The following is a 16,665-nucleotide window of genomic DNA, read 5'->3' on the forward strand; positions in this document are numbered from 1 at the left end:
GTATAAACTCTGAATAAATAATTTTTATATAACTTCGTTGAGATAAGGGAACTTGCATTTGGTTGATTTGAACTATAACAGTATAGAAAATACATAATTATTAAATTTCATAAGATTTACATAAGTTCTGCACTGCAGCCTCTTTGTAGATAATTCATATGTTTAATATCAATAAACCATTATGATTAACAAAGTTAAGGTCAGTCACTTTTCTTGTATCTATTTCTTCGTTCGTACCACTTATTTGTACCAAGCCTGATTAGATCATGATGTTCATAGATCCAAGATACAAGTACAACTATAAACATTATCACTCCGATAATTAGGTGCAAGACTTTATCACCAGGGAAGAAGTAAGCCTACAAGTAAATATATAAAAATGTAAAATGTTATTGCAGAACTTTTTAATAATATATGAAAGGCAAGGGTGTGTGAGAAACCTTGCTTCGGGTTTAATCCTGAAAGTATCTTGCGATACGAGAATAGCAGGATTCCAAAAATTTTAAAATACTCGAAATATTATTCGGGATATACTGAATTTCATATGCCTGAGCACTGAAAATGTTTATAAACATTATTTCTATGCAATGTTGATCTTGAAAAAAATTCTCGAGTTGATCGTCTGGAATTTTCACACGCCCCTAGTGAAGGATAAGAAATGATTTTCTTACATGAGACACATTGGTCACTAAAGCTGCTATAAGAAGAGAAGCAGAAAACATTGGCTTTGGTACTAATCCACGTAATGGACGATACACTGTATCTTTATATCTTCTATTAATGAAAACTGTAGAATGAAAAATTCTCAAGCTCATGTTTACACAATTTCCAAGAATGAAACCGACTGGTCCGAACCAAATAGCAAACAAATACGATGCGCCTAAGAACGCGATCGATTCGTAAATCATAATTAAGTTGCTTTTATTTATAGTAGCACTGTCAGCCGTTGCATTTGTATAACATTCTGTTACTCCATTTATTCCTAATAGTAAAATGGCCAAGCAATGCGCTCGCATTAAAAGTATCGGTAGATGGGACGTTAATTTCGTACCACCATACAGCCATAACAGAGTACTAGAATAAGACTGTCCAAATACCAAAACGACTAAACCAATAGATAAAACAGCTGAACACAAATGTGCAAGTACGTTTACGCTTTCTTGAATTTTTACCTAAAACGTAGATACTTTATTAATTATTCTATGGTAAATAAATTTAGATTGAATTTATATTATTTGTAAGCTACTTACAGGATTTTGATCGTTAATTTGTTTATCCCGTTTGATCATTTGGGTAAAATAGAAATACCCACTCTCCTCTATTGGACGGAAAATAAATCTTGCTGCTAAAGAACCTAGATTATTCACAATTTCATATGTTCCCTTCGTAAATAAGAAAATAGTATTAAGTTTTAAAATGAAAAGTGTAATTAAATACTTATTCATAGATAAATACCTGCTCTGTAAATGTTAACACTGGCATTACTGTCATAATTAATCTTTCCCCCTCTGTCAAAATTTGTTTTAGAATCCCTTGTCTAAAGAAACTCCATGTAAGAATAGTCAATTTTTTATCTACGTACGGTTCCTGAAAGACAAGTAATTTGTACAGACGCATATAAAGAATATTATACAATACATACTTTGTTATCCAGGTGTCCAGGCAAAAAGTCTTTTACTGTTTGAAATGGAAATTCTCTAACAACATATTCGTCGCTGTTGTCTTTCAATGACATTCTTCGCTTTAACTTACACTTATTCATTCTTTTAATATAATAATGAAAATATCCATAGTGACTAGTAGTATGAAATATTGCTGCTGTCAGTTGAGCCACACCAAATGCAAATAACGCATTTTCTGGATTGTGAAGTATTAATGGTACGAATGTCAGAGTTCGAATGGCGATCATGATAGTGTCAAGTATAATCTAAAAAATATTAAACAGTAAATAGAGTATTTTCAACCAGTTCGAACAGTTTTTTGCAAAGTTCTTACTTTCAGCCTGACAAATAAAAATGCGCTTGCAACTAGTTGTACGATTAAAGATGACATTTCGATGATGCAAGATAAAGCTACTGCCCAAACTGCAAATGTATAATATGCAGGTAGTGCTTCGGATGCTGTTAAGACAAATAGCCAAATGTATCCAAATGTTAATGACATTAAAAGGCAAATAGGAACCCTGAAAAGACATTTCAAACTTGCATATCACTTTTTAGTGTAATAGATTACATATTTTACGATTGATTGATTTTGAAAACTGACGTTATCCATAACAGATTAACAACTTGGGCCCAATTATGTTCTGCTGTGTTTGTTAAACATGCTTTCATGAATGGTTCTCGAGATAAGAACAGGATCATAGATTCCAACAACAACAGTCTCACATTTATAACTCCCAAAACTGCTTGACCAACGTGTCGAACAACGAAAGCATTTAAAACGAAAGTGACACCTCGGCATAATATCTACAAACAAGGTCATTATAATCGTTTCCCGCGAACCTGCCATTTTGTAGAAATAAATTATGAAACTTATCGATAGCTAACGACGATAGATTGAAGATATAAATGACTGTAACACGATACGTATTTATAAATACAAGAAGTTCTCTTAACGAAGCTGTAAACGACAGTCTGTACCATGACATAATTACGATAGTTTTAACAGTTGTTAGGTTGATAAAATACCTGAAACATAATATTGAAGGAAGCATTTTCCAAGCTGCTTTTCAAAATGGTTTGTGACATTTTTATGGACAATCGAGCGAAAGTATAAAATCTTTCGAGATTCCCGCCCAAAGAGGTGTCAACGAAATTTCGAGGTTATGTGAACACTTTAATAATACCTAAAACATCAATTAAATCATTTTTCGGAAATTTCTTTCGCGCTCCCGACCGACCAGAATACAGCAAATATAAAAGCCAAGAATTTCCTCATACTGAATCTAACGGCTTTCATGACGTAATTGCGTCGTGATTCCCTATGTATATATATATATATATATATTATATCATATCTAGTAATTTTTTGTCACGCATCTTTGTCTATTCCTGTATTCCCGCTAGTGAGAAATTGCTCTAAAAAACAAAAGCTTTTCCTAACCCCGAAGACAGTACAGTTCATCGAAATACGTAGGATTAGGTTAGGTCTTGCTAGCAGACTACAAGACTAGAATCAAGAGTTCATCGAAAGCAGACGATAATTAACTTGTGATGTTGTTACATAATAAATACATGTGCTCTTCGATGCCGCGTGGAAATTTTTTTACTGTATATAGAAAATGGTAAAATTACGAAGTAAATATTTTACTCTAATTTCCGATAATTGTGTTCAACGTTCCGTCGAAAAACTTATCATGGTTAATTGTTTGCTCACACGATATTTTAATAATTTAATAATTTAATGACAAGTTTGATACTTATTATTGTTGCGTTTCAAATTCCTGCCTCTTTGTGTGAAGATGTTAACGTGATAAAAGAATAACCAGAAATGTTGCACGAAAAGAATTCTGAGGGAAGAGCGAGCACGAGAAATGTTATTCTCACATCGCTTATCGTAAGTAAACAAACAAAAAAAGAAGAAAAAAAAAAAAGTTTAGAATTGATTAGCAATAAACGCATGCATTAATTACTAATATTACTAATTTACGCGTGTTAATTTATGAAAATTATTTAAAAACGATTTCGATTCGAAACGTACGTATGTACATAGCGATATGTTAAATGTTACAAAAATTTGAATCTAAATTATATAAATTTTTATATACATATAACCAAATCCTTAGCAAAACATTTTTTTTTATTCGTGATCTTTCCGAATTATGAAGGTCAACTTAGCTTTTAAAAAGGATACGTATAATTTTTGTTGTATATTTAGTTAGTAGAGGTAACTTTTAACCAAAATGGTCTAAATACGAATAAACTTATGTACTGATCCGATACATGCAAAATATAATTTTAAATTCACGACAGTCAGGTGGTCTCGCAGGAACCATTTGTGATGTAACATTTTTTCCATTGGATACGCTTAAAACACGCTTACAAAGCCAACATGGTTTCGTTAAATCCGGCGGTTTCAAACGGTTGTATCAGGGCTTAGTTCCCGTGATGATAGGATCTGCCCCGTCGGGTAAATTTCGATTAAGCTTATCTTTCGAAACAATGCAATCTATTTCGTATTAATAAGCGTGTTAATTACAGCTTCCATATTTTTTATAACTTATGAAGGAATGAAAGAAGTTTTTGAACCTCGTATGCCGGAACAGTATCACTCGCTTATACATATGACAGCCGCGGCGTTAGGAGAAATGGTAAAATTGTTTCGTACGCTCAGTTTTTACTAACAAACAATGTTCACGAACCCCCGCCCCTCCCTAAAAAAAAAAAAAAATTCGAAAAATTTTTCAACATCGCGTGCAAGTCGGAACTAGGAAAAACTTACGGAGAAAATATTTCAAATAATTTTAACAATTCAAAGCATGAAATAAAATATCTTATTTTGATAATTTAAACCATAAAATAAAATACTTTCCTTTTGTTTTTTAGAATTTAAAAAAGCTTTTCGTTTAGAAATAAATTAAATTCGTTTGTTTCCTTCTAAATACAGTTATTAGTGCGCAATAAATATGTACGCTCTCAGGGAAAAGTACTTTATTGTACGCTTCTAGCGAAATATATTTTAACTTTCGATTTATACACAATTTACACAAATATTTTTAGTATTTTTCACGATTTTCAAGATATTTCACGAAAAAAAATTTGCATTCTTTCAAATCAACGAAAAATGATTCTATATTGTAGCTGAACTACTTACTTGCACACAATGTTTAAAAAACATTCTATATTTTCAGGTTTGTGAGTGTCTCTTGTATCAGGATATTTTATAATGTTATATTTCATTAATACCATTGATAAGAGCCACTCGTTTTACCTTTCTACGTTCTTAAAACTTATGATTGTTGAGAGTAATTTATATAACTTAAATACTGGGTGATTTGGCTAACAGGTTGCATGTCTTATTCGGGTGCCGGTTGAAGTAGTGAAACAAAGAAAACAAGCGCTTTTACACGATGAGCACAGACTAGCGCTGAGAACTTTATACCGTGGCTATGGAAGTACTGTACTTCGAGATCTACCGTTTGGTTTAGTTCAAATGCCGCTCTGGGAATATTTTAAACTCTGTTGGAAAAGGCATGTAGAACGAGAATGCACGCCTATAGAAGGTGCCATCAGTGGATCATTGTCAGGTAAAAAAAAAAGAAAAAAAAAAGTATATTTCTAAATATCATAATGAAATATGTATTTGTGTCATTATTGATTTTTTATAGTGGCTATATCTGCGGCTATGACAACGCCCTTAGACGTTGCAAAAACTAGAATAATGTTGTCTAATACATCGGCGGATAAAGAGGAAGTAAAAATATCTATAATGTTAAAAGAAGTTTATCGAGAATGCGGTGTCAAAGGGTATATAATAGATAGATTTTTTGTTTAAAATCGTCATTTCTTTTAGTATGCAAACAATAATTGTTGACAAATGTCTACAGGCTCTTTGCGGGTTTCCTTCCAAGAGTGGGAGGTTTCTCCATCAGCGGATTTGTATTTTTTGGCATTTACGAAAAAATTAGAGAAATTTGTATAGCAGTTTTACCGCCATAACACAATAAAAAATAAATATAGAGACAAACACATTTCTTATCAAATACATAATATTGCACAGTCAAATGCATCGCGATGAATGTTGATAATAAAGCACCCATCAATAAGAATTTACAAAAAAAGGTAACGTCCCCGCAATAGAAAATAACTATATTTTATTCGTTATAATAATTTTTTGTTGTAGCTTTCAAAGGAAATCAAGATTTATGTCGCAATAAATTTTTGTCAATAACGAAAGGCATACAATTAAATATAAGGCTATTTTTAAAGATATCCGCACTTCACATTTTTATTAGTATTAGTAATCTATGCAATGTAACTTTTAATAAATTTTGTCCTCGACTTTATAAATTAAAAATGATTTTTTAAGTGGTAAATTGTAAGATTATGATACATCGAGGCAAGCCGAATTTACTGCTGTTTTTCTCTAAAGGCATGAGCTTTGTAAAAAAGTACATACAGTATTAAAAAAAATGTAAAATACGCATATTTAAAAATAACTCTCAAGGATAGAGAGACTTCCTTTACACGTATATGCAATTATGTGTTATGACTGAGTATATTTAAATATTGATCTGTATTTGCAATATTTGCTCACGTAAAGCAAGATAATGCGTCAAAAATAGAAAAAATTTGTAATATTTTTGAATACTGATTTTGTAAGTTACGTAAATTAACAACATGTTCTTTTCGTTGTTTTCGTACTTATATCGATTGTTTCTTGTATATCTGGTATATTTTTTGGGTCAGATATAAAATCTTGCCCAATTTCGTCAAACAATGTAACTATGAAAATTAATAATAAATATGTAAAATGTTATATTATCGATGCACGTTTAATATATATCCTTACCAACATTTTCCCCAGTTTTACTAGATGTTATGAAAACCTTAGCTTGTATGCTAGCTGCATATGCTTTTACAACATCTATATCAGGAGATGCAACTGCATCTTGCTCTAAGAGATCCTTTTTTGTACCACAAAGGTATATTTTACACTCCTCTTCAATATTTCTAAGCTCTCTTATCCAGAATTTTGCCCTGTGAAATGTATGTAATTGTGTAATGTCATAACACACTATGGCAGCACTCGCTTTACGGTAATATATTCTAGTCATTGCATCATATCTACAAAAATAAAACACTAATTTGTCAGTAAGAAATATTATATTTAAATTTCAGTGTTTTGCACAATTATTCGGAATTCTTTATTTAGAAATATTGAACGATTATGATTACAAAAATGAAATACATTTAGGTTTATTATGAACGCTTACTTTTCATGGCCTGCTGTGTCCCATATTCCCATAATGAACTTATTCCCATCATGTTGTATTTGCTTAGCTGTAAATGCAGCACCTATAGTCTAAGGAAAGTGGAACTGAGTTAATTTGTTGTACGACGCATCTCCTAGATGATTCTCAGTGTAAATCTTAATAACTTTATTTTAGAATATTCCATCCATGCCACAAAGGACTAAGAGAAACAAGACAGCCTAAATTAGTATCAATATCAATCAAGTGAATCAAATTCTTTGCAATTCTCACAAAATTTAAAGAATATTGATATCTTTCATATCCCCTATAAAAACTTGATACAAATTCGTACCATATTACTAGTTTACTACAGAACAAATATAATCGATGCATTATCGTGTATATTAAAAATACCGAAATGTATGCAGTTTTGATCCGTAATAAGTAACTCGTTAACCCCTCTTCTTTGTTTCAAGTCGGCCGCAGAGTGCGAAACGCGGGAAATGAAAGTTACAAATTTTTACGATTCAATTAGCAGTGACGTCTTAGTAAAAGGATAGATTATACATCGTTTAGTGTCAGAATAAGAGAACATGTCATATTCTATCCTTTTTCGAAAAATAACGTCGCTACTCGATCGACCATGTTATGGTTTGTTACTTACTCGAGTCTTTCACTTGCTCTCAGTGTTCTCTCTCGTCCTGTTTGAAAACAAAATCAAGCCGAATAGTATACCTGATCCGTAACAGCCAACTGACCAATCTCGAGCGAATTGCTTATTTTGGAACAAAACTGTAATTTTCCGTGTACTAGATTGTTTTTGTTTGTACACTTACATTTCGATAAAGATTTTCGATAAACCTATCATTTATGAAACGTTCGACAAGGCTTGTTTTTCCGACAGTAGTATGACCCAATAAAACTACTTTGAAATCGACTCGCCTCATGCTTAAATATTATCAAATCGTCAAAAATACAAGAGTATTAGAATAAAATAAATACGATTCTCTCCTGCAATATTTAGGTTAGAATAATCTCCGCAGATTTTCTACTATGCTGGATACGCACGGTGCGTCTAGCTTTAGGAATAAATCACTGAGACACTGATTCAGCTTGAATCATTCAAGGTTTCTAACAAAGATGGCCACCAAGTCGTCAATTCGATGATTTGTAATTGTTGCATCACCGCTCTGCTCGGCGAGACGCGCAAAAAATCAAACTACTCGATACGTTTAAAATACTTCAACAAACTTTATTCGTTACTTTTCTTCAGATATTTCTTGATTGAGATTGGAAAGCATTCTCTAGTGCAGGACGACAGCTCGTATAGACTCAGAGAGACGGGCAAGCGGGGCCCTGTCTTATATACCCAGGTTCCAATCGTCCTTTGGTTCTTTCCTTTGTGCCGGTTGCCAAAGTTCTCGGCGCGTGCCACGGAACATTCTCGATCCTTCGAGCGAGGCCCTGCGCCACGCGCAGTCGATCGATTCTTGCACATCCATATGTGCGACACATACATACAACCTATCTCTAACGGTCTAAACTACATTGTATACACAAAGTAACTGTAACGGTCTACAAATGCTCGGTTTTTCAGCTGGATTTGCCGCGTTGAAAACATACAATTGTGTTGTTTATTACAAAACGCTGGTCCGTTTGAATTTCGCTACTAATTAGAATGCAGTTACATGTCTCTGCACTCGACAGTGAGTAATCGGGTTTCAATTAATTCCCGCTGCGGTGCTACGTACATCAAACCCATGTTCACGCGAATGCGTAACATAATCATCCAAAATCGCCATCTAGTGGCACAATGTCATCAACTTGATGATATCAAGGTATATAACGAGTGATGGAAGCATCAAGTATATTGTAAAATGCATTATAATGCGGTAATAATAATAAACAAACGTACATATTAACGTAATCCAGTACTAGAGTCAGCTGTGATTATGTCAATAAAAAATTCTAGATATATTGTTTGAGATCGTGGATTTTATAAAATTGAAAACGCCGGTCATTTGAATTGTACTATCACACAAGGCGGTTAGAATAAGACTATGGCAATGGCCGGCCATTAAGTACGAGGTCTCGTCGAGAGCGTCTCGATCGCCAGGCGGAAAGATCGATGCGCGCGCCTGTCAATCATGCGCAGATCCCCAAATTTGATTTGGGGTACATCGCGCTGTGAGCGGCGACCAGCTATCCTGCTTGTACACAGTGTGCCCGAGAGGTGCTGCTAATGCAATAATCGTTATAAGACTATAACTGTATTTTGATAATTACTGTAACAAATTTAAATAATGCTGACTATCGATCTATTTATTATTTCATAGAAAATAATATGTTAATAATTACGAACAGAACACTTCAATTAAAATACGCAAAGAAAAATAATTACATTCTATTCGTTTTTATGTTTTTACACTTCCTTTATACCTTACAATGGTATTAAATAAATATTCTTATCAATAAATTACAATACATTGAACTGTTTAACTGTCTCAGGAAAATATATTTGAATTTGTTACTTTGTTTTCTTTCATAAACGTGTTTTTTGTACACAGCTAACTGTGTTATAACAATGAAACTAAAAATAAGTTAACAGTTTTCATTTATGCACAGTGATGGAGTTTGCATTTTATGATAAATTCTTTCAGCTTTACTTAGCTTTTCCTTGCGCAGCAACTGCAGCTATAGCAGCCTTTACAGTTTCTTCGTCACCTAAGAATTTCATAGATACAACTGGCTTAAAATTTTCATCTAACTCGTAAACGAATGGAATACCAGTTGGTAGATTTAAACCCATGATTTGTTCATTGCTCAATTCTGTAAAAAAGAAGAAGTTGATACATAATATCTCTTTGGAAAAACTTTTCTTTTTATCAAAGTTATTACTTACGATCCAAATGCTTGACTATGCCACGTAAACTGTTTCCATGAGCAGCAATGATAATTTTCTTTCCTTCTTTCAACTGTGGAATAATAGTATTGTTCCAATAAGGTAATGTCCTTTCAATTGTTAATTTTAAAGACTCAAACTTAGGAAAGTCTTCTGGTTTGAGTTCGTTAGCATATCTTGGATCCTTCACTATCGCATCATAATATTTGTGATCTGGTTCCATAGGAGGAGGCGGTACATCAAAAGATCTTCTCCAAATTTGTACTTGCTCCTCGCCATATTTAGCAGCTGTTTCAGCTTTGTTCATTCCAGTCAAACCTCCATAATGACGTTCGTTCAAGCGCCATGTTTTATTAACAGGAATGCTTTCTTGTCCTGATTCTTTAAGAATTGATTTCAGAGTTTCTTGAGCCCTTGTTAATACTGACGTATGAGCAACATCAAAAGTTAAACTTGCATCTTTGATTGCTTTTCCAGCAGAAAGTGCCTCATTTTTTCCTAAAATTATAAATATGTTTAAGTGAGCATTATTTTTTCCACAATCTTTCAATTTAGAATTATGCCTGATGTTCATTGAAGAGTTTTATTCTCAAGAAGCATTTCAGAGAACCAACCTTGCAAGAGACAAAGATTAAAAGTTATATTTTCTTTTCTTTATACTTTATTATTGTTAGTTTTGTAATTATACTAAGTTAGATTATCGAATTACATATATACCGCTTTTTACGTATTTTTTATTTTAAGATTTTTAGAACCAATGACCATAGTTTTGAGATTAAACATTAAAAGATAAAGTTTAATCGCGAATGATTAATTATGATAAATATACTTCGCCCTGAATGATTGATTGATTACTCTCAGATAACTGGAATTATTTAACATACAGAATCGATCTTTTCCTTCAATTAATCATAATTTTTTACGCGTATGATAAAAAAATGCATTGATGTAGAATACGTACATAAATATTCGAAATAAAAGAATAAAACAGTTTCGTTCGGATCGACCTTTTGCCCTTGAAGATTGTTCTCAAGAGTTATTGTCTCAAAATTACTCACCTTTATCGGATAAATTGGCATCATACCATCCACAAAAAAGATTCAACTTATTCCATTCGCTCTCTCCATGACGTACCATAACAATTGTGTATTTCGACATTTTTGTGTCAAAAGAGCTAAAGTTACAGAAAAGTGAAACACAGTTTACGAACAGAGGCCTAAGCTCAATACCTCTGCTTCCATACACTATCATGAATCGTATTATAGGTTGAAGACTTCACAACTTGAAGTTTGATTCGTAAACCCCCACTATTTGTCACTTTCCGTTCGCGCAAGTATGTACTTTATTTAAAATTTCATACAAATGAATTCTGTCACTGATTGTGAACGTTTGCGATTCACATAATTTTTTATATAGCCACAGAAATTTTATCGTATTAAAGAGCATCATTTCGGAAAATATATTTGAATTTCCAGTATGCTTAAATTTCGGTTTTATTGCAATAATGAATATGGATGTATAATAATCATTTATTGTACAATTAGAAATTTACAAATATTGTACAAGATTATTAGATTACTCTCTGTGACGATTATTCGATTAATGAATATGATTACTATGATTACTTTCGGTAATCGTTAAAATGTAGATGATTATTGTCCAACTCTGTTCTTATCTATTCAGAAAGTGAAATATTTCGCGCCATCGTAGCAAATTAGTTAGTTTTCATTATATGTTGTATTCGATACGATACGTATGCAATAATAATATTTAAGAGCATTCGGCAACAATGCTCAAAATATAATTATTACTAACTGTATTTATTTAGTTTTTATATAATAAATAATTACGTGATTTTGATAACAGTTCTTCTATTCGATTATAAACAGGCGTAGGATAACCTCCATTAAAGTAACTAGTATCAAAGTTACTTTATTTTGTAATAATGTTAGCATTCGTTGATTCGTAACAGAATTTGTTAGTCGCTGTGTATGATGGAACTTTCGAACGATGTACAAGTTGATAATCGGTTATTATTAAATAAGGACTTTTTACAAATTTCGTGCAACTGGCAAATAAATAACAATAAACAATTTCACGATGCCTTCACCGTAGCAGCTCCGTCTCAAGAATTTGAGAAGTAATAAAAATATAGAAACAATTTTTCCAGTATTTTAACGTATATTTAAAAAAATAACAAATGTATATAAATGTTGTTCCATAAGTTCACTACTAATTTTTACTTTGACATAAATTTATTGTATATATATTCAATAGTGTATTCACTAATATTTTCTGTATAAATTTTATAAGATTAAGAAAGCAATATGACTCTCTTTACAGGACCAATTTTGACGATATTGTTTCCTTGGATACGTGTATATCTTTACAACCAATTCAATCCAACGAGCCATGTATGTTGGATATAAAATTGACTAATCGACAAAGGATATCTCGTATTGCTATAGTTTCAGAGGCATATGTGTTAGAATTTTTTAAAGAATTTGGAGAATACGAAACAACAATATTTGCAGACCTTGTAGATGAATTTGAGGATAATTCAGTTTATTTTGCAGAAGCAACAATTTTTCCATCTGCCACAGAAGCTAGTATTAAGGTATAAGAATTACATAAAATGAAGTTTTAAAAAGTTTTCAGAGAAAGTTATTCAATTTAGAATTTTCATTTTAGTTTACAAAAACAAAGAGCAAAAATTCAGTCATATGGATATATGGTATAAAGCTCTATTTAACAGAGTGCACTAATGAGTCTAAAAATTTCCTAACGGACATTTTTAATCCTGAAATAATAAAAAATTTTCTAATTAAACTTACTTTGAATAATGAAGAATGTAATGCCTCTTCCGATGTCAAATCATATTGTAAGAATGTTTTAAGTTCGTCGAAAAATAAAAGTAATAAAGAAAGTAATGAAACAGAGACGGCACAGTGTATCAGTGAAAATGCAGTATCAGATGATATTATTCATCTTAAAATTTACATTGACAATAAATTTTACGATATGGAAACAAAAGTAATGAAAAGAATTGAAGAAATGGAACAGAAGACCAATCAGAAACTTGATATCATTTTAAAACAATTAGAATCACAATTTAGCATTAAGTGATAATCACTTTATACAATTTAAATGTACAAAATACATTTGTAAATAATAAAAATATGTATTTAATGTAACTCAGTATGTACAATAAAAGGAAAACTAAAGATTTTGAAAATAATACTGTCTTTTAATACTTCGTGTTTAACAAAAGACAATTACAAAATTGAAAATTCAAAAAATTGTACTAATCGAACGCGGGTAAGTGTTTAAATCGAACAACATGTTTTCTATTAATTTTTTAAACATAAAAAAAATGCACCTTTTATTGAAACTGTTTTTTGATATCTCTCGCTATTCTGAAGATATTCCAGGAGAAAGAAGAATCTGCACTATACATATATCTATAAGGTGTGATTTCATCCTCTCAAATCACATTATAACAAATGGTTTTATTATGGAAGAATTTGCAATCACACAATACTTGAAAATTATCTGAATTTTTGGATTTGCAAATATCCTTTGCAAGTGTTTCTCGAATATCTCCAAATTAGACAATTTTCATAGACAGTAACGTGAAATTATGCATACTAAATTTAGATGACAGTTCCAATAAAGATTTTAAATTAATAATTTACAATTTATATTGCAATAAAATATTTTCAATACATTTAAATATTTACATGTAAGAATATAGCAAACTTTATACTATGTTTCATCTAATTTACCTATATTCTAATCTTATACATGTATGTAAAAAACATGGAACCGCAAAGAGCACTGTAACATACTTATGTAATAAAATTAAGTTCAAACACAATTTCATTTTAATCAGGATTACTCTTGCGGTGGATCCCACTGATGAAGTTGTTTCCTCCACAATCTTACCATACCATCCCATCCTCTTCTACTGTATTTAATATGCTTTGGTGGTGTTCTTGGATGTTCTCTTGAACGTTTTTCTCTAAAATGAATATTATTAATAAAATACACTACTTTTGAATATATTTTTAATCATTCTGTATATAAAATCTTTACTTAGGCACAGTCTCAATATATCTATCGTATCCAATGGTATTCTTTCCATAATCTATTTCCTTTTGCCTTTGTGCTAATACCTTAGGATTTGTTTCATATTCTATGCGTTTTCTACTACCATCCGAAGAATTTGTAGTAGAACTTGAATCGCTATAACGCCTGGTGCGTGATACTTTTGTATCTTCGTAATAAAAATTTTTTCCAGGCCTTTTGCGAAAACTATGTAAATCTTCTGGTTTATTTATTACATTATCTTCATATTTTATGGCATTCCCATTATTAATTTTATTTTCTCTGTACTTTTTTTCTGTAGTTTTATTGTTAACTTGTACATTTGAACTAACATCGTCGTGTTTCACATCATTATTGCTACATAAATTTGTCTCTATTGATTCTGTTTTTTCAACACTTTGAGTTTCTGCAATTTTCTTAGTGGACTCAATTATTTTACCGAGCTCATTCGAGCTCATACAAATGGCTTCATCAAGCAGAGCATCATCTTCGTCATTCAATTCTACCCATGACTTTTGCCTGTCTAGATCCATTTTATATAAATCGTAGAAAGCTATATTATAACACGATCTACGAGTAAGAACTGACATAACGTAAAATCTATATATTAATCAGTAAAAGAATTAAAATACAACGAGAAGCAAGCTTACCTAACAAAACTAACCTAAATGAATATAATAACTTTTATATTAGGACATAATAAACAATCGTTGATTATATATTTTAATGATAAATTTAAGAATTTAATAAAATATATGCTTTTTTTCTTTTAAGACGAAGAGATTTAAGAGCTTCGAGCCTACTCAAATTACACCTAATTCAAAACAAACTCGTCTCAACAGTCACAATTCCTACAAGTGTTACGAATTCTACAATGCGCGCCTTTTTTAACGATCTTATTATTTGTACACCCCATAGAATTGCGTCTGTTAAGCTTAATTTACAAATAAAAGTCATGATCGGAGCGTCTATTTTTTAATAGAACTGAGCTTAAGATGTAGAGGTTGTTATTGAGGATACAGATAAACTATGGAAATATTAGCGGTATAGCTTTTCCTCTTTTGACGATGAACTTCGTTGTGGATAGTATTTTATCGTTTTCGACCAAAATTCCTCATAGGACAATGGTTGCTGAGAAACTACACCACAAACTACACACTACGCTGTACGAGACTCTCATAATGAAGACGACAAAAAAGTACTACATCAGCGCCATTCGCGGGATATCTCAGATATAAGGCGTGACCTCACTTTCAGCAAGAGTGCACTGAGACTCAGTGACTGAGTGTATAGCCCTTGGTAGCAAAATGTCGTCGGTCGAAGCAGGTCCGAAACCACTGCGAGTGTCACCTTTGATTAAAGTTAGTACCGTTATTTGTTACAATTCTTTTTCGAATGTCAAAAAATTATATTCGTACAATATTTTGAAAGATGTTCACAAAAAAACTTGATCAAACTATTTCCTGTTATGAGTATTGATTTAAGTCGATTATATTACATAATTTTTATGGAGTTTAATGAAATGATTTTAAATTAATATTCATGAAAATAATTGTAAAAAATATTAATTCGTGTCTACTTTGTTATATTATAGGTTTAGAGATTCATTGTCTACAAAGACTTTACAAATAATTTCTAACCTTCTCGATCAATCAAACACTGTACAAATGTTACTTGAATAACATATATTGTTTACAATTTAAATGAATAAAAAATAGTGGCTTGGAAAAATGTATCAATTTTTTTATTTGTTTAGATTAATTAAGACTTTGGCTATATTGTAATAAATGTTTTATTTAGTTATTTTTAATAATTATGTTTCTTACAGTTTGCTCGATGGAGTCTTCTGGGAATGGGAATTTTATATGGACTTTACCACCAACGTAGGTTCTCTAAAATAGAAGATGCACGTCGTGAGAAAGAACTGAGAGAAAAGCCTATGAGAGATGCAAAACTTGCAGAAGAGAAAAGACTTGCACGAATAGGTAAGAGCATTATTAAAATAATTACCAATGAAACTAAATCAGCTGTAATAAATTCAATAATTCATATATTACCCAATACATACCTCTTGAAACAATACAATTATATTTATATTAATTTTAATTTTATATCATAATTATATATTTTTCTGTTTTAGCCGAAGAAAAAATGCTTCAGGATCTTATGACACCTGCTAGTAAATAAAAAATACCATTGTTTCGTTAGTCTACATTTCTTATTATTAATAAATTAATGTGTTCTTATTTACTAAATAAAAGATCGATTATATAAAGTTAAAGTTTTCAGTGATTGAGCATAACCTTTTCATTTTATACATTTTAAGCAAAATTCTGAACTTGTCCCAATGAAATATCAAACATCAATATTTTATTCTAAATTTTTTAATACTTATCTACTTTTATAAATTAGTTCAAATATTTATTGCATTCTACTACACAGTATATTTTGTATTATTTATACATTCATTGGTTATACGAATGTACAATTTGATTTAAATGTAATTAGTTTCTGTACGAAAAAAAATTCGCCCGAACAGGGACTCGAACCCTGGACCCTCAGATTAAAAGTCTGATGCTCTACCGACTGAGCTATCCGGGCGATTGAATGTTACATTCGTAATACATGTATTTATTACTACTTACGTCTATAATCAATATACACATTTACAAATCAAACTACTACTTAGTACAAACTACAATTAACTACATCATTACAATTTAAACTTGGAATATATTTA

The 16,665-nt window shown here is 31.3% G+C and overlaps 7 protein-coding genes and 1 non-coding gene across 17 annotated transcripts; 3 read left to right on the top strand and 5 right to left on the bottom strand.

Annotated features, from left to right (window-relative positions):
* Positions 1-80: 80 nt before the first annotated feature.
* LOC143346485 (man(5)GlcNAc(2)-PP-dolichol translocation protein RFT1) lies at positions 81-2,832 on the bottom strand. Its single transcript, XM_076774609.1, has 8 exons — positions 2,691-2,832; positions 2,266-2,468; positions 1,996-2,182; positions 1,643-1,927; positions 1,456-1,587; positions 1,251-1,382; positions 672-1,172; positions 81-359 (listed from the first exon to the last, which is right to left on the bottom strand). Exons 1-8 carry the CDS (start codon positions 2,748-2,750, stop codon positions 201-203), a joined length of 1,659 nt encoding a protein of 552 aa, XP_076630724.1. The 5' UTR covers positions 2,751-2,832; the 3' UTR covers positions 81-200.
* Positions 2,365-8,161, bottom strand: LOC143346496 (ras-related protein Rab-24). Of its 5 annotated transcripts, none has more exons than XM_076774634.1 (4): positions 7,753-8,161; positions 6,938-7,026; positions 6,514-6,788; positions 2,365-2,690 (listed from the first exon to the last, which is right to left on the bottom strand). In XM_076774634.1, the coding sequence occupies exons 1-4, from the start codon at positions 7,861-7,863 to the stop codon at positions 2,674-2,676; spliced, it is 492 nt and encodes a 163-aa protein (XP_076630749.1). In that variant the 5' UTR covers positions 7,864-8,161; the 3' UTR covers positions 2,365-2,673. The 5 variants fall into 5 exon arrangements, with proteins under 5 accessions (XP_076630749.1, XP_076630748.1, XP_076630747.1 ...); XM_076774633.1 differs by lacking the exon at positions 2,365-2,690 and adding an exon at positions 2,710-2,848; XM_076774632.1 differs by lacking the exon at positions 2,365-2,690 and adding an exon at positions 6,304-6,446 and having other exon boundaries at positions 6,514-6,701.
* LOC143346492 (mitochondrial S-adenosylmethionine carrier protein) lies at positions 3,100-6,480 on the top strand. The gene is made up of 7 exons (XM_076774619.1): positions 3,100-3,558; positions 3,975-4,131; positions 4,203-4,312; positions 5,008-5,248; positions 5,330-5,468; positions 5,549-5,783; positions 5,845-6,480. Exons 1-6 carry the CDS (start codon positions 3,493-3,495, stop codon positions 5,658-5,660), a joined length of 825 nt encoding a protein of 274 aa, XP_076630734.1. The 5' UTR covers positions 3,100-3,492; the 3' UTR covers positions 5,661-5,783; positions 5,845-6,480.
* Positions 8,162-9,217: 1,056 nt separating the features above from the next.
* Pglym78 (phosphoglyceromutase 78) lies at positions 9,218-11,078 on the bottom strand. Its single transcript, XM_076774617.1, has 3 exons — positions 10,877-11,078; positions 9,819-10,316; positions 9,218-9,745 (listed from the first exon to the last, which is right to left on the bottom strand). The coding sequence occupies exons 1-3, from the start codon at positions 11,067-11,069 to the stop codon at positions 9,579-9,581; spliced, it is 858 nt and encodes a 285-aa protein (XP_076630732.1). The 5' UTR covers positions 11,070-11,078; the 3' UTR covers positions 9,218-9,578.
* A 422-nt stretch (positions 11,079-11,500) lies between these two features.
* On the top strand, positions 11,501-13,051 carry LOC143346491 (uncharacterized). Its single transcript, XM_076774618.1, has 3 exons — positions 11,501-11,958; positions 12,162-12,435; positions 12,510-13,051. Exons 1-3 carry the CDS (start codon positions 11,810-11,812, stop codon positions 12,942-12,944), a joined length of 858 nt encoding a protein of 285 aa, XP_076630733.1. The 5' UTR covers positions 11,501-11,809; the 3' UTR covers positions 12,945-13,051.
* Positions 13,052-13,182: 131 nt separating this feature from the next.
* Slbp (Stem-loop binding protein) lies at positions 13,183-15,099 on the bottom strand. 6 transcript variants are annotated; one of them, XM_076774626.1, is made up of 3 exons: positions 14,576-15,099; positions 13,914-14,478; positions 13,183-13,839 (listed from the first exon to the last, which is right to left on the bottom strand). In XM_076774626.1, the coding sequence occupies exons 2-3, from the start codon at positions 14,456-14,458 to the stop codon at positions 13,713-13,715; spliced, it is 672 nt and encodes a 223-aa protein (XP_076630741.1). In that variant the 5' UTR covers positions 14,459-14,478; positions 14,576-15,099; the 3' UTR covers positions 13,183-13,712. The 6 variants fall into 6 exon arrangements, with proteins under 6 accessions (XP_076630741.1, XP_076630742.1, XP_076630738.1 ...); XM_076774627.1 differs by having other exon boundaries at positions 13,914-14,508; positions 14,590-15,098; XM_076774623.1 differs by having other exon boundaries at positions 13,914-14,495; positions 14,576-15,098.
* A 26-nt stretch (positions 15,100-15,125) lies between these two features.
* Positions 15,126-16,200, top strand: Atpsyne (ATP synthase, subunit E). Its single transcript, XM_076774638.1, has 3 exons — positions 15,126-15,286; positions 15,754-15,910; positions 16,066-16,200. Exons 1-3 carry the CDS (start codon positions 15,233-15,235, stop codon positions 16,110-16,112), a joined length of 258 nt encoding a protein of 85 aa, XP_076630753.1. The 5' UTR covers positions 15,126-15,232; the 3' UTR covers positions 16,113-16,200.
* Positions 16,201-16,453: 253 nt separating this feature from the next.
* Trnak-uuu (transfer RNA lysine (anticodon UUU)) lies at positions 16,454-16,526 on the bottom strand. The gene has a single exon. It is a non-coding gene; the product is annotated as a tRNA-Lys (tRNA).
* Between the last annotated feature and the right edge of the window lie 139 nt (positions 16,527-16,665).

The sequence above is a fragment of the Colletes latitarsis genome, chromosome 10 (assembly GCF_051014445.1).
Source record: "Colletes latitarsis isolate SP2378_abdomen chromosome 10, iyColLati1, whole genome shotgun sequence".
NCBI classification, from domain to species: Eukaryota; Metazoa; Arthropoda; class Insecta; order Hymenoptera; family Colletidae; genus Colletes; species Colletes latitarsis.

What these genes read in the sequence shown, in the direction of transcription:
- LOC143346492 (XM_076774619.1), top strand. Translation starts at nt 3,493, where the DNA reads ATGTTGCACGAAAAGAATTCTGAGGGAAGAGCGAGCACGAGAAATGTT. An exon ending in TTATTCTCACATCGCTTATC is followed by an intron (nt 3,559 to 3,974) that starts GTAAGTAAACAA and finishes AATTCACGACAG; the next exon opens with TCAGGTGGTCTCGCAGGAAC. An exon ending in GATAGGATCTGCCCCGTCGG is followed by an intron (nt 4,132 to 4,202) that starts GTAAATTTCGAT and finishes TGTTAATTACAG; the next exon opens with CTTCCATATTTTTTATAACT.
- LOC143346485 (XM_076774609.1), bottom strand. Translation starts at nt 2,750, where the DNA reads ATGTCACAAACCATTTTGAAAAGCAGCTTGGAAAATGCTTCCTTCAAT. An exon ending in GTTAATCTGTTATGGATAAC is followed by an intron (nt 2,183 to 2,265) that starts GTCAGTTTTCAA and finishes ATGTCTTTTCAG; the next exon opens with GGTTCCTATTTGCCTTTTAA. An exon ending in TAGTGACCAATGTGTCTCAT is followed by an intron (nt 360 to 671) that starts GTAAGAAAATCA and finishes ATTTACTTGTAG; the next exon opens with GCTTACTTCTTCCCTGGTGA.
- LOC143346496 (XM_076774630.1), bottom strand. Translation starts at nt 7,863, where the DNA reads ATGAGGCGAGTCGATTTCAAAGTAGTTTTATTGGGTCATACTACTGTC. An exon ending in TCGAAAATCTTTATCGAAAT is followed by an intron (nt 7,027 to 7,752) that starts GTAAGTGTACAA and finishes CACTTTCCTTAG; the next exon opens with ACTATAGGTGCTGCATTTAC. An exon ending in TAAAACTGGGGAAAATGTTG is followed by an intron (nt 6,447 to 6,513) that starts GTAAGGATATAT and finishes TAATTTTCATAG; the next exon opens with TTACATTGTTTGACGAAATT.
- Pglym78 (XM_076774617.1), bottom strand. Translation starts at nt 11,069, where the DNA reads ATGATAGTGTATGGAAGCAGAGGTATTGAGCTTAGGCCTCTGTTCGTA. An exon ending in TGCCAATTTATCCGATAAAG is followed by an intron (nt 10,317 to 10,876) that starts GTGAGTAATTTT and finishes TTATAATTTTAG; the next exon opens with GAAAAAATGAGGCACTTTCT. An exon ending in CATAGTCAAGCATTTGGATC is followed by an intron (nt 9,746 to 9,818) that starts GTAAGTAATAAC and finishes TCTTTTTTACAG; the next exon opens with AATTGAGCAATGAACAAATC.
- Slbp (XM_076774621.1), bottom strand. Translation starts at nt 14,515, where the DNA reads ATGTCAGTTCTTACTCGTAGATCGTGTTATAATATAGCTTTCTACGAT. An exon ending in TATATTGAGACTGTGCCTAA is followed by an intron (nt 13,840 to 13,913) that starts GTAAAGATTTTA and finishes TATTCATTTTAG; the next exon opens with AGAAAAACGTTCAAGAGAAC.
- LOC143346491 (XM_076774618.1), top strand. Translation starts at nt 11,810, where the DNA reads ATGATGGAACTTTCGAACGATGTACAAGTTGATAATCGGTTATTATTA. An exon ending in CCGTCTCAAGAATTTGAGAA is followed by an intron (nt 11,959 to 12,161) that starts GTAATAAAAATA and finishes CTCTCTTTACAG; the next exon opens with GACCAATTTTGACGATATTG. An exon ending in CCACAGAAGCTAGTATTAAG is followed by an intron (nt 12,436 to 12,509) that starts GTATAAGAATTA and finishes TTTTCATTTTAG; the next exon opens with TTTACAAAAACAAAGAGCAA.
- Atpsyne (XM_076774638.1), top strand. Translation starts at nt 15,233, where the DNA reads ATGTCGTCGGTCGAAGCAGGTCCGAAACCACTGCGAGTGTCACCTTTG. An exon ending in GAGTGTCACCTTTGATTAAA is followed by an intron (nt 15,287 to 15,753) that starts GTTAGTACCGTT and finishes TGTTTCTTACAG; the next exon opens with TTTGCTCGATGGAGTCTTCT. An exon ending in GAAAAGACTTGCACGAATAG is followed by an intron (nt 15,911 to 16,065) that starts GTAAGAGCATTA and finishes TTTCTGTTTTAG; the next exon opens with CCGAAGAAAAAATGCTTCAG.